Source organism: Malus sylvestris, chromosome 5 (genome assembly GCF_916048215.2).
Source record: "Malus sylvestris chromosome 5, drMalSylv7.2, whole genome shotgun sequence".
NCBI lineage: Eukaryota > Viridiplantae > Streptophyta > Magnoliopsida > Rosales > Rosaceae > Malus > Malus sylvestris.
The window spans coordinates 45,218,704-45,245,096 of record NC_062264.1 but is presented as its reverse complement, the minus strand read 5'-3'; the positions used below and the strand labels follow the sequence as shown (position 1 = coordinate 45,245,096).

Sequence of the window (26,393 nt, the reverse complement as noted above, 5' to 3'; positions counted from 1 at the left end):
GTAATTCATTTCGTTGTATTCAATAGAGCTTTTCCCTTTTCTCTTCTCTCTTACCGTTTCTCAGAAATCCTTAAAACTTTCATTATTCTCTACACTGTTATGATGGTATCATGGCCGGAATAGGTTCGTCACCGGTTTTGATCCCGATTCTTCTGTTGCTATGATATCAAGAGGTGCTGCAAAGGAGCAACATTCGTACAACGAAGAGGTGCGATTTCTACTGTTGTGTTGGGTGATTACAGTGAAGGTTGCTGGGAATTGTTGGTTGCGAAGCTTCTTCTGGGTTGCTAGCTGTGTCTGCAATCATCTCAAGTGTTCTTGTTTTGTTATTCTAGTTCATTAATTGAATTCGAAGATTATAGTTGGCTTCTCAAGATGTTGATTTGGGATGTTTTTTATTGATCTGGGATATTTCTGTTGATTTGGTTGAGTTTGATCATCTGCATATATTGATATGGATGTGTTAATGTGTTGAGATAAGAAGTTTTGTAGTCAAGAAAGTGTCAATCTTTCAAGAACGTGTCCTTCTTTCTAAATCAAGAACGTGTTTCTTCAAGAAAGTGTTAGTCTTTCTTCTTAAGCTCAGGATTTCATTCTCTACGTATAATTCGAATCATGATTAGTTGTTGTTTGTGAAAATAGTCATGATTACTCGAAATTTTAAAATGGAAGGAGTACTGGGTATGCTTACTATAAAGCTGAGAGATGATAATTTTGCCAAATGGGCACTTCAGTTTCAATATGTTCTAAGAGGTTACAAATTGTTTGGTCACTTTGATGGCACAATTGTGTGGCCACCAAAATATGTTGTTAGCACTGAAGTTGGTGTGACAAAAGAAATCTCTGGGGCTTTGGAGTCTACAAACATGGCATTGTCAAGCCTTTTACTTGCCACTTTGACTGATGAGGCAATGGAATATGTTCTTGGGTGTAGGACTGCTCATGAAGCATGGACCAATCTTGTTGATAGGTATGCGTCTGTTTCAAAGTCTAGGGTTAATCATCTTAAGACAAAGTTGCATACAATTCAGAAGGGCACTGATTCTATTCACAAGTATCTGCTGAAATTAAAGGGAATTAGATAGCAATAACTGCAGCAGGTGAATCTGTATCTGATATGACATCATGATTGCGGACTTGCTAGTCTACCTAAAGAATATGCAGTCTTTCGAACTGTAATCTTGGCTAGGGAGTCTTCTATTACTATGATGGAGTTTAGAGCACAACTTTTAGGGGCTGAGAAAGAAATTGAGGGAGAAATGAATGTGCTATCACAGAGTATGTCTGCAATGTTTGTTTAGGGTTCTAGTTCTAATTCTAGTTCTGCATCATCTTCTAGCTCCCAGAATCACAGTCATATACCTGCTAGTACAATTACTGCTGTGCCAGACAGTTCTTATGTTCCTTCTCAACTGCCTCAACAGTTTCCAGAACAATTTTATCATGTACATATTAAGTGGATAAGAATAAGTATTATAAAGGGGAAGAATAAGTATTCAGAAAAATGAACATGACATATTAATCGTTTTTGTTTTGATGAATGTGGAAGGTATGTGAAAATGAACATGACATATTATTGTTCTTACTGCAGGAAGAAGGAAACACCTCTCTACAATTATCATTGCCGTCGGGTGTGTTGGCATTACTCTTCTAGTTGTCTCTCTAGTTCTTGTAGCATCGGGCTACTGCTTTCCGGGCAGAAGAGAAAGAAAGAAGAATGATGAGGCTCTACAACATGAAAATGGCAAACAGCAAGGTAAGGGAAAAGAACTCGTGAAACCCAAAAGTTAGAATTGAAAATTTTGGATTTATTTTGAAGTCTCTGGCATATGGTCATAATTTTCTTTGCAATGCAAAAGATATGAGGACGGCTGAGTCCTTGCAATTTCCTTTGGGAACTCTCGAAACTGCCACAAATAAGTTCTCCGAAGATAACAAGTTAGGCGAAGGTGGATTCGGTGCAGTTTTCAAGGTAATAACCCAACAAATATGTAATGCATTAGTTCATGAGTCATTCTATTAATCCGACATTGTACAGTATATATAAATTGCTTAGATCACAACAAATTCGTTGGGTAAACTAAAGTACCTATATACCTTATCACAGGGAATGCTTATTAATGGACAAGAAATAGCAGTAAAGAGGCTGTCAAAAAGCTCCGGACAAGGTGTACAAGAATTTAAGAATGAGGTAGTATTGGTAGCCAAGCTTCAACACAGAAATCTTGTCAGGCTTTTAGGATTTTGCTTGGAAGGAGAAGAAACCTTACTTGTTTATGAAAATGTGCCCAACAAAAGCCTTGATTATTTTCTATTTGGTATGTGAACATCAATTGATGAATATACATATGTGTTTGTGTCAGTAAATATAATACTTTGTAGTTCCTAACTTCATAAAGTACTACTTGAACTTGATAAATTTACAGAACATAAAAAACGAGGACAACTAGATTGGTTGAGCCGCACCATGATAATTGGAGGAATTGCTCGAGGAATTTTGTATCTCCATGAAGATTCGAGGCTTAGAGTTATACATCGTGATTTGAAAGCTGGCAACATTTTATTAGACAGCAACATGAACCCGAAAATATCAGATTTTGGGATGGCTAGAATGTTTGGAGTTGATGATCAAACTGAAGGAAATACCAAAAGAATTGTTGGCACTTAGTAAGTTTCAACTTATACAAATACCTCTATCCAATACTAATAATCTTACATTCCAATTATTTGTTTCTACTTATGTACTTACCTCTATCTATAAATAGATAACAGAATAGTATATGTTTGTTATTTAAACTCTTATATATGTCAACCATTTTGGTCCTGCAATTAGTGGTTACATGGCTCCAGAATATGCTATGGAAGGGTTGTATTCAGTAAAATCGGATGTCTTCAGCTTCGGAGTACTTCTGCTTGAGATCATAACGGGGAGAAGGAACTTTTTAGGCTTTCATCGCACTAATTGTGGACCTACTCTTATAGGTTATGTAAGTGCTTTACTTGGAATACTTATACAAAATATTCGTGAGCTTAATTAATGTAGCTATCAAAACTGGAGGAGGACTTACATCCTTGAGAGATATTGATTGCAGGCTTGGCAATTATGGAATGAAACGAAAGGCTTGGAGTTGATGGATCCCTTGTTAAAAGATTCATGCAGTCCAAATGAATTTTTGAGGTACATCCACATTGGATTATTGTGTGTTCAAGAGGATGCAAACAACAGGCCGACCATGTCATCAGTTGTTCATATGTTAAAAAGTGAAACTATTAGTCTTTCCAGACCTGAGAAACCAGCCTTCTTTACAGGGAGATATGTTGATCACCATGATCAAGTGCGTGCTCAAGATTGCTCAGCCAATGGTTTCACGATTTCTATCGATTTTCCTCGTTGAGACCGATAACAATAAGGTTAATATCATTGGAAGCTCTTCCGTTAAAGGCACTTTGCCGCATTAGAGACAATTCTATAATCTTTACAGCTTTTCTTTCACCTTTGTCATTTGTATAAGGTAAATGTTAGTTACCATGCACTCCCTAATCTCGAATCTCCAGAATTTTAATAACATATACTGTATATATACTACCAGTATGACTTGAGTGGTGTTATTTTACATACTTATATGTTTCAAGTTAATTAGAATATTGGTCCCAGAACTTGTTACAATCTGTAACAATGATCCTTTTTGGTAACTCCGTTAATTCCGTTCATATTGTCCTCTTTAACCCTTTATTTTGGAGAATAATTCTGTTCATATTTTCCCCTTTAAGCCCTTTATTTTGGAGGGTATTATAAAACAGTATTTACTCAAAAGAACCATTGCTACATTGTGGCCCATTTAGGGATCAATGCTCTAATTTTCTCGTATCTTTCTGTAGGATTAATTATACAAACTTTAATTAATACTAGGATAAATAATAAAAAGAATTTTAATAACTAGTATGCCTTCAACAGCTCAGCTCAGCTACATCTCACTCCCTCTCATTCTCTCTCTATTGTCGGAATTCCGGATGACCAATTGGTAGTGCACTCTTCAGCTGCGACCTTCACGAGAGCTTTGGTAGATGAATTATTATTCATTACATACCAAGCTTTTGGGATTTTGAGTTGGAAATTGTACTGCCACCTAAAAGTTAGATGCGATATGAATCTTGGGTTACTAGTTCGAAAAGAGAGGAGTGAGGGGATTGGTGAAAGGATTGACATCGGTGAGAGAGAAAGGGTTACCGCCAGTGAAGTGGGTTGTTAAAGGGTGAGTGCATTGTTAAGTTTCTTTCGAGAGAGAGTAGAGAAATCAGAAAATATGAGGAAATAACTCATTTATATACGAGGGCAATTAAGTCATTTTCAGTTATAGAAAAAAAATCTTATTTATGTCCTATTATTGTGCATGGCGTGTGCATGCTCTGTGCATATTAAGTTTGTCCTATTTCGTCCTAAGATTAAGAAAATTGGTCATTTTTGAAAATTTTTCTATTTTTTTTTATCTTGGTATAGATGGAGTCATACAACTCCCATAATTTTGAAATTCTAAAATAATCCGATTCTGAAAATACCAAATTTGAAATGAGTTTATGAAATTTTGAAATTCCGATTCCGAGATTGGAAATGATACGCGTTTCCAAAACTTTTTGGATTGGAATTGGACATAAATTTTTGATCTGATCCGACAAAAAAAAAAGGCCTAAGAGAGTGTTTGTGGCAACTCAGACAGACAAACTGTTAGTTAACTGTATCTTTTCTTTCTTTCATTCTTATTTTTTTTTTTTGGAACTATACATTTTGTATTTCTTTCCAACGCAGTTGATCACAACACAAGAGTGTGATACTTTTCAACACAGGGAATTTAATCAACACAGTTGGTCACAATACAAGAGTGCCAACACAAGAGTGGGATACTTTTCAACACAGTAATCAACACGGTTGGTCACTATACAAGAGTGAGATACTTTTCAACACAGGAACAAGAGTGGGAAACTCTTCAACACATGGAATTTAATGAATCTTTACGAATTCTATCATAAAATCAATTGACAATATAAGATATACCGTAATCTCTTATAAGTTATTATAATGTTTATCTTTCCATCGACGCATGACTTTTTTACTTTCATATTTCTATGCGTAAAAAGAGAAAACAAGAGCTCGCTAGGAAATTTTAGTTTGTGGTCCCCCTTGTATACATCGCTGTTCACTCTAGGGCCAACGATTTGGTGTTGGACTGTTGTCTGAGTCAAAGCCTTTATAATAGGGAACTTTAACGAAAAGCATCCGGTATTGTTCACTTTAACGAAAAATCACATTTTTACACTAAAAAGTCAATTTTGGTACTATTCACTTTACCTTTTATTTTGTCCTTATTATTAAAACTCAAAATTTTCAAGCCCTTTTCATTAGTTTTCCTTTTATAATATCGTTGTTTTCGTAAATTATAATATCGATACTTTCATAAAAAACTGATGAAGATGTCCATGATCATTTTGTTGTTTCTCTCCATGCTTAGCTTGCTCAGTTTGATCACCAGTAATGAAACTGGCCAATTTCTAGCCATTAGCTGCCCAAATAACACAACCATTTTCACCTCCGACACAAGCTGGTACTTTCTCTCCTTCCACGAGAGCTTCCAATCCAATCTCAACGAAGTCCTCAACACCCTTATCTCTCCCGCTGCCCCTGACACCGGCTTTTACAACACCACGGCGGGCTTAAATTCTACGGAAAAAGCTACGGCCTCTTTCTCTGCCAAGGATTTGTCTCTACCGACGTTTGCAAAGATTGTGTGACTGCCGCAAGCATAATGGCAGCTCAACGCTGTGCCTACCGAATAAATGTAATTGTATGGTACGCCCACTGCATGCTACGCTACTCAAACGAGTCCTTATCCACCTTGTACGAATCGCCGTCCATCTCCGCGTGGAACGAGCAGAACGCAACCGAATGGAGTCGGTTCAACCAGGTTCTGGGGAAAAGTATGAACGAGGTGGTCGCCGAGGCTACTAATACTGCCAACAAGTTTGCAATGAAACAGGCAAATATTAGTAGGTTTCTTTCTGTGTACAGCGTCGCACAGTGCACATGGGATCTGTCTGAAGTGGATTGCAACCGGTGTTTAAAGCTTGCCGTCTCGAGATTGCGGAGCTGTTGTGAAGGAAGGAAAGGGGGACGAGTTTTGATGCCGAGCTGTAACGTTAGGTGTGAAATTTATCCCTTTTACCTCCAAAACGCCACCTCAGAACCGGCGCCTGCACCGAAGGCTCTTCCTCCTCCTGCACCTCAAGGTACCAATTGATTTTATAATGCAAATCATGTTTAAAGTTTCCAATGAATCAATTTCTAAGAAGCTGAAATTTAATAGATTGTAAATCGATCAAAATTGATGGAAATGCCGGATAAAATAAAAACCAAACTCCAGCCATACCCCACCAAAGCACGGTCTGCTTTTCACTTTTTTGTGATTGTATTCGCACTGACCGACATTAATGATTAATCGCGCTGTAATGGAATTGCATCCACTCTGGACATTAGTGTCTGGAGCCTAGGGATCAAACAATCTGGGCCACACAAATTAGAACCTACGGTTTCCGTTAACTCATTTTGCTGACTTACCTCAAAAAAACCAACGACTTCGATTTCTTTATCACAGAATATGTGGCCCTTATTGTTTGATCTCTAGGCTCTGAACACCAATGTCCGGAGTGGATCCAATTCCGTAATGGAATATAGCACATACTTTGCGATGCATCCACACTAGCTAGCTGAAGCCAAACTTTGATAATACCCCCAAACCTATCTTTTGCTAGTCCTCAAGCAAAACATAAAACAAAAATAAGAAACTGACTAAAACAAGTCTAACGAAGCCCTTTCGCTGGCGAAACGATTGCACTGAGCATGTGCAACAAGCCTTTAAGCCCCTAGGTGTCCCTAGTTGGAGGAGTTGTGTCTCCTGAGGGTTTACCAGTTACGCTACCCACAAACGTTTTATTGAAAAGCAAAGGTGTTACAGTTATCACTTCCAGCAATTAATGAAAACCAATGCATGCCAATCACACTTCCAAAACTAAAGGTATGCCCTTATAAGTCAATGCATCACAATGGAAAGTATGTAGCCAACATCCCAAGCAACAACAACAACAACAACAAAGCCTTTTCCCACTAAGTGGGGTCGGCTATATGAATCCTAGAACGCCATTGCGCTCGGTCTTGTGTCATGTCCTTCGTTAGATCCAAAATCAAGTCTTTTCTTAGGGTCTCTTCCAAAGTTTTCCTAGATCTTCCTCTATCCCTTCGGCCCTGAACCTCTGTCCCGTAGTCACATTTTCGAATCAGAGCGTCAGTAGGCCTTCTTTGCACATGTCCAAACCTCGGATATCCTCATTCCCAATCTTATCCTTTCTCGTGTGCCCATACATCGCACGAAGCATCCTCATCTCCGCTACACCCATTTTGTGTACGTGTTGATGCTTCACCGCCCAACATTCTGTGCCATACAACATCACTGGCCTTATTGCCGTCCTATAAAATTTTCCCTTGAGCTTCAGTGGCCTACGACGGTCACACAACACGCCGGATGCACTCTTACACTTCATCCATCCAGCTTGTATTCTATGGTTGAGATCTCCATCTAATTCTCCGTTCTCTTGCAAGATAGATCCTAGGTAGCGAAAACGGTCACTTTTTGTGATCTTCGCTAGATTGCTCCGGTCATTAGTGTGGATAAGTATATAAATGGATAGAGATAGGAAAGCAAACACAAGATGTACGTGGTTCACCCAGATTGGCTACGTCCACGGAATAGAGGAGTTCTCATTAATTGTGAAGGGTTTACACAAGTACATAGGTTCAAGCTCTCCTTTAGTGAGTACAAGTGAATGATTTAGTACAAATGACATTAGGAAATATTGTGGGAGAATGATCTCGTAACCACGAAACTTCTAAGTACTGGAGTGTGGTATCGTCTTGACTTTCCTTATTTGTCTCATAGGTAGATGTGGCATCTTCTCTGGAAGTACTCTTCCTCCATCCAGGGGTGGTATCTGTAACTGGTGGAGATGCACAAGGTAATGTATCAATGTCACTTGAAGCTTACTTGTAGTTTCAGGCTTGGTCAAGCGCGATACAAACCATGTAGTAGGAGTCCCCCAAGTCGCCGAGTTAGGGGATCTGCTGAAAGAGGTGACAGACAAGGTAAGCAATCAGAGCTCCGACTGATTGTTCACATTCTCCCTATCTTGCAGGCAGCATGAAGGATAAAGAGAAGAAAAATGAGAAGAGATGATATGGGATACTTTTGCTTTTGAAGAAGTAACTTTCCACAGGCTTATTCTTGAACTGGGCTGGAGGGTTTTCTGGTTTCCTCCAGAGATAAGGCCGACTGAAAAATTTGAGGGTCAAAACAAGTCCATCAAATCTAGAGTACGTTCGACCCTGCTGATATGGGATACTTTTGCTTTTGACAGAGTAATGGATGTATCGGCACGTGTGCTGTTACGCTTGTCTCCACATGCTTCCTTGTATCCTTCTCACTTGCCCTATCTGTTCCTCAGGCAGATGCGGGATCTTCCCTGGAAGCATAAGGTGTTGAAGATGAGTACTCGAGAGCAATGCCAGGTAAGTAATCAGGTAAGGGGTTCCAGGCAGTCAGTTCCTGGCTGGAAGCTTGATTCCAAGTGCTGACTGATTGCTCTCTTTCTCCTTGTCTTGCAGGTAAGAACAAGGCCAAAGGAAAAGACAGGGAAAAAGCATGATATGAGATACTCTTGCTTTTAACCCTGATGATATGAGATATTCTTGCTCTAGTATAGCTTGTTTACAGAGGTATTATCGGGGGGAAAGAAAGCTGAATATTTCGAAAGGCTTCGTTGGGAGTGCCCTCTCAGATAAGATGAAGGGTTGAGCATTTTTGCAGGTCTGCCTGTCCGTTGGGGATGGAGGTCGACATATATAGGAGTCTCCCTAACATCAAGTAATAATGATATTCCTTTACCCTGCTTGGTCATACACGGTAGTGGGAGCTGCCAGCTTCACAAGTTTTAACTCTGTCAGAGCACTTTGAAAAAGTGGTCTGTGGTATCTGGAAAGCTGATGTTGCGTGTGAAGATTACAGACAAGCTTTATCCAAGGAGATCCAGCTCTTGAAGTTGGGAAAGTGGTGCCTCTTCAGTTTTCGAACAAGCAATCCTGTCGGGGATCTGGCTCTCGGAGGACGATGCCTCTTCGATTTTTGAGAAAGCAATCCTACTGAGGGTCTGGCTCTCGAGATTCGGAGAGCGCTGTCTTCGATTTTTGAGAAAGTAATCATGTTGGGAGTCTGGCTCTCGAGATTCGAAGGGCGGTGATGCCTCTTCGATTTTTGAGAAAGCAATCCTACTGGGGGTATGGCTCTCGAGATTCGGAGAACGATGCCTCTTCGATTTTTGAGAAAACAATCCTACTAGGGGTCTGGCTCTCGAGATTCGGAGAGCGGTGTCTTCGATTTTTGAGAAAGTAATCATGTTGGGAGTCTGGCTCTCGAGATTCGGAGGGCGGTGCCTCTTCGATTTTGGAGCAAACAATCTTGTTGGGAGTGTTTTCTCGAATGTGAGTAAAGGTTGGGCATGTTTGCTAGTCTACCTTGCCACGAAGCACAGAGGTTGACACACAGGGACTTTCCAATTATCCAGCAGTGGTACTGTTCCTTTACCCTCTCTTCGATTTTTGAGAAAGTAATCATGTTAGGAGTCTGGCTCTCGAGATTCGGAGGGCGGTGCCTCTTCGATTTTGGAGCAAGCAATCTTGTTGGGAGTGTTTTCTCGAATGTGAGTAAAGGTTGGGCATGTTTGCTAGTCTACCTTGCCACGGAGCACAGAGGTTGACACACAGGGACTTTCCAATTATCCAGCCGTGGTACTGTTCCTTTACCCTCTCTTCGATTTTTTAGAAAGTAATCATGTTGGGAGTCTGGCTCTCGAGATTCGGAGGGCGGTGCCTCTTTGATTTTGGAGCAAGCAATCTTGTTGGGAGTGTTTTCTCGAATGTGAGTAAAGGTTGGGCATGTTTGCTAGTCTACCTTGCCACGAAGCACAAAGGTTGACACACCGGGACTTTCCAATTATCCAGCAGTGGTACTGTTCCTTTACCCTTGTGGGTAATAATATGGTAGCTAGACCTTCAAAATTTATGTGTCTAAACTTTGTTAGTGTTGTTTCTTTGCTAATCTTTTACCCTTCTTGGTCAGAGCGATGTAGTGGGAGCTGCAAGCTTCACGTGTCTCAACTTTGTCAGAGAACTTTGGCAAAGTTATATGTGGTACCCATGAGCTACTGTTGCGTGTGGGAAGTGGGTGATTGAACAGTACGATTCATGTGCTTTCTACTTCACCAGAAATCTTCGACAGAATGCCCATAATTTTCGCAAAGCTGAGTGTGCGTGTGACAGGTGCTGACAGGGCTGGAAAAGTAGGTGCCTCTTCGATTTCTGAGATCGGCCCTCGTGGTCTCTGAGCAGCCCAGCTTTTGAGAAAGCAAGCCTCTTCGATTTCTGAGATCGACCTTCGTGGTCTTTGAGCAGCCCAGCTTTTGAGAAAGCAAACGCCTCTTCGATTTCTGAGATCGACCCTCGTGGTCTCTGAGCAGCCCAGCTTTTGAGAAAGCAAACGCCTCTTCGATTTCTGAGCAGGCGCCTCTTCGATTTCTGAAGCTTCATCGAGTGCAGATTTTTATAGGGGCAGACATTAAGTTCCAAAGCACACTTGAATATCCACCAGTAGAAGCTCCATTCTTGCACTTCTAAGATCTTGATTTGTCCGACCTCTTCTCTCTTCAACACCTTTGAAAATGTCTGGCCCCTTCGACCGTCGTTTTGACTTGAACCTTGTTGAAGAGGTAGCCCCGCCTTCTCCAGACAACATATGGCGCCCATCCTTCGTCTCCCCTACTGGTCCTCTTACCGTTAGGGATTCCGTGATGAAGAATGATATGACCGCTGCGGTAGTGGCCAGGAACCTTCTCACTCCCAAAGATAACAGACTACTTTCCAAACGGTCTGATGAGTTGGCTGTTAAGGATTCTCTGGCTCTTAGTGTTCAGTGTGCAGGTTCTGTGTCTAATATGGCCCAACGCCTATTTGCTCGAACCCGCCAAGTTGAATCATTGGCGGCTGAAGTGATGAGTCTCAAACAGGAGATTAGAGGGCTCAAGCATGAGAATAAACAGTTGCACCGGCTCGCACATGACTATGCTACAAACATGAAGAGGAAGCTTGACCAGATGAAGGAATCTGATGGTCAGGTTTTACTTGATCATCAGAGATTTGTGGGTTTGTTCCAAAGGCATTTATTGCCTTCGTCTTCTGGGGCTGTACCGCGTAATGAAGCTCCAAATGATCAACCTCTGATGCCTCCTCCTTCTAGGGTTCTATCCAGTACTGAGGCTCCGAATGATCCCCCTCCGGTGCCTTCTCTTTCTGGGGCTCTACCGACTGCTGAGACTTCTCCTAAGCAACCTTTGTGAAAGCTCCCTCTTGTTTGTTTATTTTGACTCAAGTATATGTACATATTTGTAACTTATCGGGGATATCAATAAATAAGCTTTCCTTCATTTCAACGTATTGTGTTAAATACACCAAAGTCTTCTTCGCTAAGTTCTTTGAATTTTCTTTTGTTGAAGCTTGTATGTTGAAGCTTTGTGAGTGGAGCATGTAGGTTGAGGTAGTGTTCCCTTAATTTCCCGAGTGAGGAAAACTTCTCGGTTGGAGACTTGGAAAATCCAAGTCACTGAGTGGGATCGGCTATATGAATCTTAGAACGCCATTGTGTTCTGTCCTGTGTCATGTCCTCTGTTAGATCCAAGTACTCTAAGTCCTTTCTTAGGGTCTCTTCCAAAGTTTTCCTAGGTCTTCCTCTACCCCTTCGGCACTGAACCTCTGTCCCATAGTCGCATCTGCTAATCGGAGCGTCAGTAGGCCTTCTTTGCACATGTCCAAACCACCGTAACCGATTTTCTCTCATCTTTCCTTCAATTTCGGCTACTCCTACTTTACCCCGGATATCCTCATTCCTAATCTTATCCTTTCTCGTGTGCCCACACATCCAACGAAGCATCCTCATCTCCGCTACACCCATTTTGTGTACGTGTTGATGCTTCACCGCCCAACATTCTGTGCCATACAGCATCGCCGGCCTTATTGTCGTCCTATAAAATTTTCCCTTGAGCTTCAGTGGCATACGGCGGTCACATAACACGCCGTATGCACTCTTCCACTTCATCCATCCAGCTTGTATTCTATGGTTGAGATCTCCATCTAATTCTCCGTTCTTTTGCAAGATAGATCCTAGGTAACGAAAACGGTCGCTCTTTGGTATTTCTTGATCTCCGATCCTCACCCCTAACTCGTTTTGGCCTCCATTTGCACTGAACTTGCACTCCATATATTCTGTCTTTGATCGGCTTAGGCGAAGACCTTTAGATTCCAACACTTCTCTCCAAAGGTTAAGCTTTGCATTTACCCATTCCTGAGTTTCATCTATCAACACTATAACGTCTGCGAAAAGCATACACCAAGGAATATCATCTTGAATATGTCCTGTTAACTCATCCATTACCAACGCAAAAAGGTAAGGACTTAAGGATGAGCCTTGATGTAATCCTACAGTTATGGGGAAGCTTTCGGTTTGTCCTTCATGAGTTCTTACGGCAGTCTTTGCTCCTTCATACATATCCTGTATAGCTTGGATATATGCTACTCGTACTCCTTTCTTCTCTAAAATCCTCCAAAGAATGTCTCTTGGGACCCTATCATACGCTTTTTCCAAATCTATAAAGACCATGTGTAAATCCTTTTTCCCATCTCTATATCTTTCCATCAATCTTCGTAAGAGATAGATTGCCTCCATGGTTGAGCGCCCTGGCATGAACCCGAATTGGTTGTCCGAAACCCGTGTCTCTTGCCTCAATCTATGCTCAATGACTCTCTCCCAGAGCTTCATTGTATGACTCATTAGCTTAATACCCCTATAGTTCATGCAATTTTGTACATCGCCCTTATTCTTGTAGATAGGCACCAAAGTGCTCGTTCGCCACTCATTTGGCATCTTCTTCGTTTTCAAAATCCTATTGAAAAGGTCAGTGAGCCATGTTATACCTGTCTCTCCCAAAACTTTCCACACTTCGATTGGTATATCGTCTGGGCCTACTGCTTTTCTATGCTTCATCTTCTTCAAAGCTACAACCACTTCTTCCTTACGGATTCTACGATAAAAAGAGTAGTTTCTACACTCTTCTGAGTTACTCAACTCCCCTAAAGAAGCACTCCTTTCATGTCCTTCATTGAAAAGATTATGAAAATAACCTTTCCATCTGTCTTTAACCGCGTTCTCTGTAGCAAGAACCTTTCCATCCTCATCCTTGATGCACCTCACTTGGTTTAGGTCCCTTGTCTTCTTTTCCCTTGCTCTAGCTAGTTTATAGATATCCAACTCTCCTTCTTTGGTATCTAGTCGCTTATACATATCGTCATAAGCCGCTAACTTAGCTTCTCTCACAGCTTTCTTCGCCTCTTGCTTCGCTTTTCTATACCTTTCACCATTTTCATCGGTCCTATCCTTGTATAAGGTTTTACAACATTCCTTCTTAGCCTTCACCTTTGTTTGTACCTCCTCATTCCACCACCAAGATTCCTTTTGGTGTGGGGCAAAGCCCTTGGACTCTCCTAATACCTCTTTTGCTACTTTTCGGATACAACTAGCCATGGAATCCCACATTTGGTTAGCTTCCCCCTCTCTATCCCACACACACTGGGTGATTACTTTCTCTTTGAAAATGGCTTGTTTTTGTTCTTTTAGATTCCACCATCTAGTCCTTGGGCACTTCCAAGTCTTGTTCTTTTTTCTCACTCGTTTGATATGTACATCCATCACCAACAAGCGATGTTGATTAGCCACGCTCTCTCCTGGTATAACTTTGCAATCCTTACAAGTTATATGATCCCCTTTCCTCATTAGAAGAAAATCTATTTGTGTTTTTGACGACCCACTCTTGTAGGTGATCACATGTTCTTCTCTCTTCTTAAAGAAGGTGTTGGCTAAGAAGAGATCATATGCCATTGCAAAATCCAAGATAGCTTCCCCATCCTCGTTTCTCTCCCCAAAACCATGGCCACCATGAAAACCTCCATAGTTGCCTGTCTCCCTGCCCACGTGTCCATTTAAATCTCCTCCTATAAATAACTTCTCCGTCTGAGCAATTCCTTGCACCAAGTCTCCAAGGTCTTCCCAAAATTTCTCCTTCGAACTCGTATCCAACCCTACTTGAGGTGCGTACGCACTAATCACATTGATAAGTTCTTGTCCTATTACAATCTTGATTGCCATGATTCTATCTCCTACCCTCTTGACATCTACAACATCTTGTGTCAAGGTCTTGTCCACGATGATGCCAACACCGTTTCTCGTTCTATTTGTGCCCGAATACCATAGTTTAAACCCTGAGTTTTCTAGATCCTTTGCCTTACACCCAACCCACTTAGTTTCTTGTAGGCACATAATATTTATCCTTCTCCTCACCATAACTTCTACTACTTCCATAGATTTTCCCGTCAAGGTTCCTATATTCCACGTTCCTAAACGCATTTTGCTCTCTTGAACTCTACCCTTCTGTCCTAGCTTCTTCACCATTCCCCGTCTAATAGGATCAAAGTACTTCTTTTGTGTGTCCCGTGTAAAGTTGATAGGAGCATATGCTCCCAAACAACTTTGAGTGGAGTCGTTCGAAAAGAAGTTTCTATAGCCCCCTTGCTCATTTAACACTGCATCCGGGTGCCGATGGAGATACAGCGACCCTTGCTCATTTATCACTGTGCTCAGGCCACACAGCGCGCCACTTACGGGCGACGCCCTAGCTTTAGCGCGATTTCATTCTGGATTCATTTTCATAAGGATTCGACGTGATCATGGAGTGCCGGCTGTCGACTACCTGACGCCCTCCCCCTCCTCCTTTATCCGGGCTTGGGACCGGCAATGTAAGATAAACTTACACGGCGGAGTTAGCCAACATCCCAAGCACTCGGGCTTAAAAACATCCACACTTGGCGTGTGTACAAATTCGCCTCGACTGTAAGCCTCACTAGATATCACTCAATTTTCTCACAGAACCTAGGCTTTCTCTCTTAACAAGCATATGTGATGATTTTATGCAAAAGGAATCAATATATAGTCACATATGATCAACATTGAAAAACAGCCATTTCTGAAAATAGATCTCATGAAAGGAATCGAATACTAAGAACATAGGTATCAACCTTCACCAAATAAGCTTGACTTTCCCATGAATCCGTTAGGTCTTTGAAACGGTTGTAACGTAAGGCTAGGTATTTGGGCTAAGAAAGAAAGGATAAGGAAAAACAAGAACTTGAGAAACACCAAGACTTCGTCGTATGTAGTTGGGTTGGCACCCCTTTGAACCTTAATGTACAATTTGTGGCGTCCAGGACTCAAGTTATATGAATGGTACAATTTCTCTTCTTTTTCTTTTTCTTGACTCTTTTTTTGAAAATAACTACAAGAAATAATAATAAGACACATGGTACCTCGGTACACGCCACTACTTTGGTGTAGAACTCAACCTTGATTTCTTTTGGTATCACCTTGGTATCTCTCAAGCTATATGGTATGGCTAATATAGGGTAGAGTGGATAAGAATTTATGTGGATGAAGAAAGAAAAGGCTAAGTGTTTGGCTTCATTGGGGTTAATGGAGCACACAAAAGGGTAGGGAATAGGCCTTTTAGTGGTGGAAAGCATGCATAGCCTAACATCGTTTTTATAGTTCCGTCTAACCCAATGACAAAATATACCCAACATATATTAAAGTTCTTTAGTACTCAATGCAAACTAATGTTAAAGAGATCATAAAAATTAAAGAAACAAATTGAAAAGTGTTTAAGAGTAGAAACAAATAAACCCTCTCACGAAAAGCATAGGCTCAACAAGTCACATGGGTAGTCTCCACTATTTCTCCACATCATCCAAAAAAAATGTAATGCACAAACCTTCTAGGCAACCCTTTAGCAAAGGAAGAAAAATTTAGCAAAACATATACATCGCCATTAATAGATTAAAGTGATAACCTTAACAACTTATATTTCCAAGCTCTTATTGTTTCTAACAAATTCTCACACCCAATCCCAAAATTTTAATTCCTACTCATCCTTTAAATTTCAAAACACAATTCATCACATAAAGATGTATAAATCAAGTAAGCAAAAATATTAACAAGGCAATGTCCTATATATAACGAATCTCCTATGCTGCAATTACTGAGTGCCACATTGTAGCTGCAGAGATTATGGCCGTAGTTACTCTATCAAAATCAAGTAAGCAAAAATATTAACAAGGCAATGTCATGTTAAAAGTTTGATCATTACCCAATTTCGTTGATTGCCCAACTGTAACCGATGGTCCAAAGACAGCTCCAGAACCAATACAAACATGTTCGCCGACAACGGATTTTGAATGAACAACAGCTCCAAACTCTATGAAAACTGTTGGGTCAATGCAGGCAGACTTGTGGAAAGTCCCACCTCCGTTCTTCCATTGTCGGAATTCTGGATGACCAGTTGGAGCAGAGTCCTCTGATCTTGAAATACAGAGCAAGTGCAGAAATGGCAGTTAATGACAAAATAGGTGTTGTCTAAGAGACATTTTCACAAGCAGGTTCGGGGCATACCAGACGAAGCCGAAGACACGAAGGAACGGTAACTATTTCCAAAGCGCAACGGAGACAAGCTTCGGACGAATTGGAGATGTGGCGAGTAGCAGAATGCAGCTGCAAGTCTTCTAAGAGCGCTTGCCATTAACTGAGGTCCGAGGAGGGAAAGCGCGCACTGCTGCCCGTTTATTTTGAACCGAAGTATCCACCGTGTTTGACCGGAAGGGCTTTTGTAATGCAGGGCAGTTTCGTCCGCCTAGATTTGCGATTTGAGTTGGACCAACATTAGGTGTTGGGCTTGAAAGTCCAACCACCAGACTATTTAGAACTTCTCTATCTGATGAATGGGAGTCTGCTTTGAAATTGTCTGCCCTGCACCCACCTCCGAGTATATGCTTTAACAGGAATCACACAAGGGTAGATTGGGGGTGGGTGCAAGTGCAAGATGGATTGGAAATTTCGATTTTAACCAGTTCTGACTAAAGCTCCAGGTGAAAATTTTCAACCTTGATGCAATCGAATGGTATTTGACCTTCATAGTTCGGACATAATTTGGATCGGAATTGGGTAGTATCTTAAAATTCTAATTATCTATTACATCTGAAATATATTGGGGTGTAAACATGGATACAAATGCCTATCTAAATTGGTAAGGCATGTGTGGTTGTTTTTGTGCATTCATATGTTTATCAAAAAAGATAACACAGGGCAATAAAGTATTTTGTCAAATTGGAAATTGTGAACATAAATTTGTCTAAAATTTGTGGAGTTATTAATCTGTTAAAAGTTGCCATATAAGAATGGGATATAATATGTGCTAAGATGGATCAGATATCTTTGGTTTGGTTTCTCTGCAAAATATAGAGATGTAATTTGATCAAGCATTTCAAGTGTCATCATTTTCATCTTTTTTCTTCAGAGGAATTGGTTGTTACCAATATATTGATAAAAACTTTCTTCTTTTAGCTTGCTCTATAAACATAATCAAGTATTCAACTGTTTATTGAGATGTTTAAGATGGATATCTAAAAGTATGGATACAAATGCTCCAACCAAAGATACACCTTCTCCATTGATTGATCCAAAAAATATCTTAGAATTGGAAAAATTGTTAAATCCGGGTTATGAGTGATGGAAATAGTACATGGATAGATTTAACCATTTATGTATCGTTAAGGTGTACTTTGGCTAATTAAGGCATGTGGATAGGGTATATCTATAGTAGAGACAATTTTACTAATACTTTTGTATACCTATCTGAGTTTGTTAATGGTCAGGCAAACAATTGGTCATGTATTGAGACCAAGCCAAAAGAAGATAATGATTATCTATACTGGTAACAGCCAATTCCCTTGAAGAAAAATGTTACCAAAAATCGAATTTAAATGTTAAATATTGACAAAAGAAAACTAATGAACCATGAAGACTATGGGGTAGCTAGACAAATAATAATGGTAGGGTAGAGGTGAGTCATCTCTGTTGAATCCCACATCGACCGTACTAAAAGATAAGTAATAGTTTAAATGTCCTAACCCCACTCTAACTAATATCGAGGCATTTTTTGATAAAACCTCACACCTGACAAATTGTGCAGATGATAATTACCAAGTTGGGGACAATATCAGTGTTGTTGGAAGTGGATCGTATGACCCGTCTCTCTGATAATTCTACATGGTATCAGAGTCAGGGAGCGGGCCCGTATTGTACTACCACGTGATGGGTAGGTCCCCTTGGCCCCGCGCGATGATGGTGGGTCCCTTGGCCCCGTGTGTAGGGTGAGTCCCCTTGTCTCCACGTTGTTGCCGATGTGTGGATCTCTCACTTGTGACCCACTAATTGGGTCCCACGTGAAGGGGCGTGTTGAATTCCACATCGGTTGTAGTAAAAGATAAGTAATAGTTTAAATATCATAACCCCACTCTAACTAACACCGAGACCTTTTGTGATAAAACCCCACACCTGACGGATTGTGCAAATGATAATTACCAAGTTGGAGACAATATCGGTGTTGTTGGAAGTGGGTCTTATGGCTTGTCTCTCTGATAATTCTACATGGTATCAGAGCCAGAGAGCAGGCTCGTACTGTACTGCCACATGATGGATGGGTCCCCTTGGCCCCGCGAGATGATGGTGGGTCATTTGGCCCTTTGTGTAGGGTGAGTCATCTTGGCTCCACATGATTGCCGATGTGTGGATCTTCCACATATGACCTACTAATTGGATCCCACGTGAGGGGGACGTGTTGAATCCCACATCGGTCGTAGTAAAAGATAAGTAAGAGTTTAAATATCTTAACCCCACTCTAACTAATACCGAGGCATTTGACGGATTATGCAGGTGGTAATTAACAATGTGGGAACAATATCGTTGTTGTTGAAAGTGGGCCGTATGGCCCATCTCACTGATAATTCTACAATCTCACACTCACTTTTTGAACAATTATTATCTTTTAAGCATAAATCTTATCTCAAAATCAAAAGCTAGGTAGACAATTCACACAAAGTATAAAATCTCACACTCACTTTTTGAACAATTATTATCTTTTAAGCATGAATCTTATCTCAAAATCAAAAGTTAGATAAACAATTCACACAAAGACTTTTAAAGTTGGGTGTTGTGGAAGAAACAATTGTCGGATTCTGAGTAAAGTGGAATTCATCTTAAACTTTAATCTGATATATTTTTTGACCAAAAGATAAAGAAAACACATTCAGAAAATACCATTTTTGAAAAATTTTGAAGAATCAGGTGCTTGTGGAGAATGTGTGAGTTAATTTTTGAACTTTTTTAAAATACCAATAAATTGCAAACTAATTAGGCAAATGTATCGCTGAAATTCACTGCAAAAATGCTCCGCAGAATTGTTGATTCTAACAAAATTGATAGAACCGAGTGGAAGTTTGTAAGACCCATTTGCAGGAAGGAAATGGGTGCTCTGTAGAAATTGAAAAGACAGAAAATTGATAGTTCTCATCTGCAACCACACTCCTTACACCCCCTGTCTCTTTCCCCAACCTTTCTTCACCAAATGACGCACCATACCTCTCTCCCCAGTCCCCACAGCCAAGGAGCAACCAAATTCAACTCCAATATAATAAAACTTAGACAAAACTCTAAATCCACCAAAAACAAAAACCCCCAATAATTACATATTTTTTCTAATGCTATGCTTTGAATCAATTGAGAACACAGAGAGAAAACCAATTTTCAGGGTTTCTTTCAAACAAATACAAACTGAGAATCGAAAATTACACGTAGCTGTTTTAAAACTTAACCAAGTTCAATATAATTTCTTTGTCAATAATTTCACAAAACACTAGAGATAGCAAAATGACGATAAAACATTGAGAACAAACTAAACTTAAAGTTCTTGCCCCGACGATGGCAAGATGAGAACAAAACGCCGAATAGCAAAGGATTCAATACCGGGAGAGACTGGAAACCAAATCCCAAAAAAAAAAAAATTAAAAAATTAAAAATCAAACGCAGGATCTCTTGTGAGACTATTTTGCGAAAGTAAAAGAAAGGATTTGAGAGCAAAAGACGGGCTGACGAAGAGGGAGAAAATCGCAGACTAATGTAGGTGAAAAACGAAGAGGAAGGGTAAAAGCAAAAAAGATGCGGTCGAAGCAGAGAAACAAACGATGAGAGACGCATGGCTGGGAAGAGCATAGCCGACTTTCCACTGTAGAAAAGTGGGAACAGGACACAGAGCAAAGAAGAAATCGAGGGTATTTTTGCCCTTTCACTTTTAATGAAGAGTGCCAGAAAATTGAATTTTAGTATATGTACAACTAGCAAAAGTGCCCGCGCGTTGCTACGGATGTTTAAAATATTTTGATAATATGTACATACATAAAACAGAATTTATTGAAGTTAGATTTATATACATAAGATAGAGATAGTCAATGTGCAATTCCTCACTGTTATAAAGATAGAGATGCTATGAAAGCTATATTCATGTACAGAAGTTCATAGTATCAAAATCCTTCAAATACGAAAAATTTACATGTCCATATCAGAAGCTTGGCACCGCACATCTGCTCAGTGTTTATGATTTTCCCTGGTCAATCTTTTGGTCTTGCTTGTTTGGGAATGACCATCTTTTTCTTGGTCATCATGTTATTTTTTGCTTTGTCTATAATTTTTCTCTTGCTATATATTAAGAATTGGAATCAGTAAGAATTCAATATAAAAAATTAAAAATTTTCAATCTATTTAACCAATGAATTGATGGAGGAGTGAAAAAGAGACACACAAAAAAAAGGGTCATTATTTAATTATATGGAGAATTACTTGATATGTACAAAAGATTTGAAAATTAAACTAACATTAAAAAAAAAAAGATGAGATGGAGTGGAAATAACATACCAACATCAAGCTTAAAATTGTAGTGCTCATTTGTAGTGCTATCTGCAATTAGTCTTATCAGGAGCTTCTGCACTTGTTGATGTCTTGGTCTTTTCCTTAGCTGTATGTACATTGTAGACTTGCGTAGATGAGAAGCAGAAGAAAATAAAAATATAAGTTAAAGTTACAACTTAACTATCTATGTTGATTCATGTCCAACACATAATAACAATAGCGAATCATTTTTCATCTTTTGCACTGGTTTGTCATTGTCACTCGAATTCACAAATTCATTTACTCCGAATTTCTTAGTTATGGCCAGGGAAAGAATGTTTAAGCAAAAATATGTTTCTATGTTTTCCCACTAAATTACCTGTTAAACCAAATCAAAACATAAAAAATAAAAAATAAATACCTTCGTCAAACCTCTTAGGCTTCAAGTCCATCGACTCCACCCCAATACTCAGCGGTGCCTCAGAAATTTTTCCACCTTTAGTAGCCTAGATCATGCATGTATCAGTATAAATACGGAAAAGAAAATAAATGCAATTTATTAGAACAAAGAATTTGGGATCAACAAAGTTTGTCCAAACTTACAGCGAGGCCAATGAACAACAACTGAGGATAATTTTTCGTTTTGCTACATTGAGAGGGGAACCCAAACAGTATAATGCAAATGATTTAATATGTAGTATTAGTTGAGGATGCATAATTCAAGGCTCTAAAGCATTGAGTACGACACCAAACATGTTGGTATGGCACACAACTAAGGATGCAAACTTTGTCCAACTGAGCAAGGGGCTTGGTTTTGGAAAGACTGCCAGAATGAACAACAATGTATTCACTCGAAGTAAATGTGCCTGGAAAACTCTACTCATAGTTTACAAATCTGCAATTCTCAAAGCTTAATCATATAAAATCATATATATATATATATATATATATATATATATATATATATATATTATGCATATTATGTGTATGTAGTAGCTATTATTGCTGACCTTCGGCAGAAGTAGAGTTCAGTGTGATAAACTGAGGTATATTTGACCTTTACCCTCATTTCCATGGCCTTAGGTGGAACAACCTTCACCTAAATCAGAGATGGCATATCTTTTAGGGAAATTGCCAAAAATGACTTATTTTCTTAATCTTATGGCTGAAATAGGAACCATCCATGCACACCATGCTAGGGATAGGCGCGGTGCAGTTCGGTGCGGTTTCGAATGAAACCGCAATCGAAACCGAAACTTTTTGCGGTGTGGTTTTGAAGCCAAAACCAAAATGAAACCAAATCGTTTGGTTCGGTTCGGTGCGTTTCAAACGGTTTCGGTTCAGTTTTTGAGAAAAAAATGTACAATTTAAAATATACATCTATTTGCGGGTTTTTAATACACCACCAGCACCCTGCAACTGCAATATGCTTCTCTCTCTCTCTCTCTCTCTCTCTCTCTCTCTCTCTCTCTCTCTCTCTCTCTCTCTCTCTCTCTCTCTCTCTCTCTCTCTCTCTCTCTCTCTCTCTCTCTCTCTCTCTTCATTCCTTAAATATTGATCCATGACATCCCCAATTTTCTTTTCATTGCTTTCACTACACCCTCTGCCCTCAATTTCACCATCATCATTATCAATATATATATCCTCCTCAATAGTCAGTCCTCTTCAACTTCTTTGTTTTCTTCATTTGCTAAATAATTCTATATATAGTTGATGCAGCATGCAGGAAAAATATAGTGTTTTGCGTATATATAATTACCTTATTGAAATAATTACCGTGATGTTGGCTCGATTTCACTCAGAGAAGAAGACTGCTTACTGCTTACTACTGCATCTGCATGTACGTAGGAACATATGTTATGGTTGGTCTCATGAATCTGATTGAGCCGCGCCAATATCGTTATGAATAAGGACATGAACTTTCTGATGCATTGGGTTGACTTTAAGAAGCAAAGGGCTCTTGTTTTTATGGAGAATATGTTCTTCTTCCAAATAGAGGTAATGGACTCCCTTATCTGCCAAAGCAATTTTCACTCTCATGACATAAAGATTTGTCCAGAATCCCACAAGTGCAGCAAAAACAACAACAACAATGCAGCAAAAACATTCAATATATGGTACGGTTTCGAAAACCCAAAACCGAAACCAAACCGTTTTCTTTGCCGCGGTTCAGTTTCAAAACCGCAAAACCAAACCGTTCGGTGCGGTCCTATTCGATTCATGTTTCAGTTTCGGTTTTCGGTTCCAAGTGTCCACCCCTACACCATGCACAAAAGCAAAATAACGAAAATACTCACATATAAAATGTAAAAACTCACAAGTGATGACGTCATTTTTCTAATTTCAAAGTGAGAGCTGTGAGCTCTGGGTTTTTGGGTTTTGAGCTCAGATCTATGAGCATATCATGTGCATGTGATGTGCATTTCGTGTGCATATGCTGTATAGTTTTCTAGAAAATTGAAGGCAAAGCTAAGAAATATTTGACCCCAGTCATAGAACATAGGAACTCACAAAATACAGGCAAAGCCAAGAAACCTAGCAGCAATAAAACATACGAACCCATAAATTAATACTCATAAATATTGAAATTGGAAATCAAAATCCATAAACAAACCTTAAAAAAATTATTCCCCAAATATCGTAAAGAAACCCGCTTCACTCGTAGTGGGCTTTGGCTCATGTTGATGCAATTAGGTCATTTTCAGTTGTAGGCAAAATCTTATTTATGTCTTATTGTTATGCATGGTGTGTGCATATTAAGTTTGTTATATTTCAGTCCTAAGATTAAGAAAATTGGTTATTTTTGGAAATTTTCCTATTTTTTATCTTGGTACAGATGAAGTCATACAACTCCCATAATTTTGAAATTTTAAAATAATCCGATTCCGAAAATACCAAATTTGGAATGAGTTTATGAAATTTTGAAATTCCGATTCCAAGATTGGAAATGATACGCGATTCCAAAACTTTTTGGATTGGAATTGGACACATATTTTTTATCCGATCCGATAAAAAATCAGGCCTAAGAGAGTGTTTGTGGCAACTCAGATAGACAAACTGTTAGTTAACTATATTTTTTCTTTCTTACTTACTTATTTTTTATTTTTTGGAACTATAAATTTTGTATTTCTTTCCAACGCAGTTGATCACAACACAGGAGTGGGATACTTTTCAACACATGGAATTTAATGAATCTTTACGAAGTTTATCATAAAATCAATTGACAATATAAGGTGTAGCTTAACCTTTTATAAATCATTATAATGTTTATCTTTTAACGGACCTGGACTCTTTTACTTTCATATTTCTATGCATAAAAAGAAAAACAAGAGCTAGCTAGGAAATTTTGCTTTGTGGCCCCCCTTGTACAGCATACATTGCCGTTCACTCTAGGGCCAAGGACCTGGTGTTGTCTGATTCAATGTCTTTTGCAATTTTCATCTTCACGGAAAGTATATATATATAAATTATCCATCGTTGTTTTCGTAAATTATAATATCGATATTTTCATAAAAAACTGATATTTAAAACCTTAGGAATCCTAATTAATTAAGAGCAAGGGGGGATGCTGATGAAGATGTCCATGATCCTTTTGTTGTTTATCTCCATGCTTAGCTTGCTCAGTTTGATCACCAGTAATGAAACCGGTGAATTTTTAGACATTATCTGCCCAAACACAAACACTTTCACCTCCAACACAGGCTGGTACTCTCCCTCCACCGATAGCTTCCAATCCAATCTCAACAAAGTCCTCAACACCCTTACCTCTCCCGCTGCCCATGACACCGGCTTTTACAACATCACAGCGGGCTTAAATTCTACGGAAAAGGCCTACGGCCTCTTTCTCTGCCAAGGATATGTCTCTACCGACGTTTGCAAAGATTGCGTGACTGCCGCAAGCATAATGGCAGCTCAACGCTGTCCCTCCCGAATAAATGTAATTGTATGGTACGACTACTGCATGCTACGCTACTCAAACGAGTCCTTATCTACCTTGTCCGAATTGCCGATCGTCAACTGGCGGAACACGCAGAACGCAACCGAATGGAATCGGTTCAACCAGGTGCTGGGGGAGAGTATGAACGAGGTGGTCACCGAGGCTACTAATACGGCCAACAAGTTTGCAACGAAACAGGCAAATATCAGTAGGTTTCTTTCTGTGTACAGCGTCGCACAGTGCACATGGGATCTGTCTGCAGTGGATTGCAACCGGTGTTTAAAGCTTGCCGTGGCGCTATTGCCGAGCTGTTGTGAAGGAAGTGAAGGGGGACGAGTTTTGATGCCGAGCTGTAACATTAGGTTTGAAATTTATCCCTTTTACCTCCAAAACGCCACCTCAGCACCGGGGCCTGCACCGAAGGCTCTTCCTCCTCCTGCACCTAAAGGTACCAATTGATTTTATAGTGCAAATCATGTTCAAAGTTTCCAATGAATCAATTTCTAAGAAGCTGAAATTTAATAGATTGTAAATCGATCAAAATTGATGGAAATGCCGGATAGAATTAAAAACCAAACTCCAGCCATACCCCACCAAAGCACGGCCTGCTTTTCACAAAAAAAAAAAAAAAAAAAAATTGGTTCAACTACGATGAGCAGCAACTTGTGATTGTATTCACACTGACCGACATTAATGATTAATCGCGCTGTAATGGAATTGGATCCACTCCGGACAATAGTCTCTGGAGCCTAGGGATCAAACAATCCAGACTACACAAATTGAAACCAACGGTTTTCATTAACTCATTTCACTGACCTACCTCACACAAACCAACAAGTTCGATTTCTTTGTCACACAATGTGTGGTCCAGATTGTTTGATCTCTAGGTTCCGAACACCAAGGTCCAGAATGGATCCAATTCCGTAATGCAATATAGCACATACTTTGTGATGCATCCACACCAGGGCCGATCCTGAGTTTTTCGGTGCCCAGGATGAACGTTGAAAATATGCTCTATTTTTTTTTAAAATACAATAACATATATTAAAATAAATATCTAAAGAGAGTTGGAATCTAATCGAAGTTGGGAGACTAAACCCTCACACTCATATTATATTACTTCAAAGAAAAAAACATACAAGGGGACATAATACCTGAATGCCATTGCCAACAATCAAAAGCAAAATCATACTCAACCACTCCAAGCAAAACTCTCTTAAAATGTCAACCTTTAAGAAATCATCTTCTTCATTTATTGAAGTAAAATCATCAATTATATTATCATAATTCAAGTCTCCAAATGCATAAAATTGCTAATTTTATTTAGTCTACCTTGAGTCATACTGGTTTTAATAATTTTAATTTTGAAAATTTTTCATTATCAAATTATAATTCCAATATATATTATCAAAAATACTAACCTATCATCCCAA

The 26,393-nt window shown here is 39.5% G+C and overlaps 2 protein-coding genes across 51 annotated transcripts in view; one reads left to right on the top strand and one right to left on the bottom strand.

The window, feature by feature from the left end:
* The window catches only part of LOC126623033 (cysteine-rich receptor-like protein kinase 10), an 89,701-nt gene that overhangs the window by 49,458 nt on the left and 13,850 nt on the right, over positions 1-26,393 (top strand). For 3 of the 39 annotated variants that reach the window (XM_050291796.1, XM_050291794.1, XM_050291792.1), the window contains exon 2: positions 1,592-1,756. The exons of 16 other annotated variants lie outside the window; for them this stretch is intronic. In XM_050291796.1, coding sequence (XP_050147753.1) covers positions 1,592-1,756 — 165 coding nt within the window. Of the gene's footprint in view, positions 1-9; positions 971-1,591; positions 1,757-1,827; positions 1,833-1,859; positions 1,973-2,107; positions 2,319-2,426; positions 2,668-2,833; positions 2,988-3,092; positions 3,694-5,981; positions 6,270-25,322; positions 25,399-26,393 lie in introns of those variants that run through there. 20 more of the 39 variants (XM_050291781.1, XM_050291786.1, XM_050291791.1 and 17 more) reach the window with 19 other exon arrangements.
* LOC126623046 (uncharacterized) overlaps positions 1-26,393 on the bottom strand; it is a 92,317-nt gene that overhangs the window by 59,102 nt on the left and 6,822 nt on the right. For 4 of the 12 annotated variants that reach the window (XM_050291824.1, XM_050291822.1, XM_050291828.1 and 1 more), the window contains exons 1-2: positions 16,698-17,250; positions 16,396-16,602 (exon numbers count right to left, since the gene is read on the bottom strand). In XM_050291824.1, coding sequence (XP_050147781.1) covers positions 16,396-16,602; positions 16,698-16,824 — 334 coding nt within the window. In that variant the 5' untranslated portion in view covers positions 16,825-17,250. Of the gene's footprint in view, positions 1-5,319; positions 6,274-14,264; positions 16,034-16,085; positions 16,306-16,395; positions 16,608-16,697; positions 17,251-26,393 lie in introns of those variants that run through there. The other 8 variants (XR_007623563.1, XR_007623562.1, XM_050291825.1 and 5 more) reach the window with 7 other exon arrangements.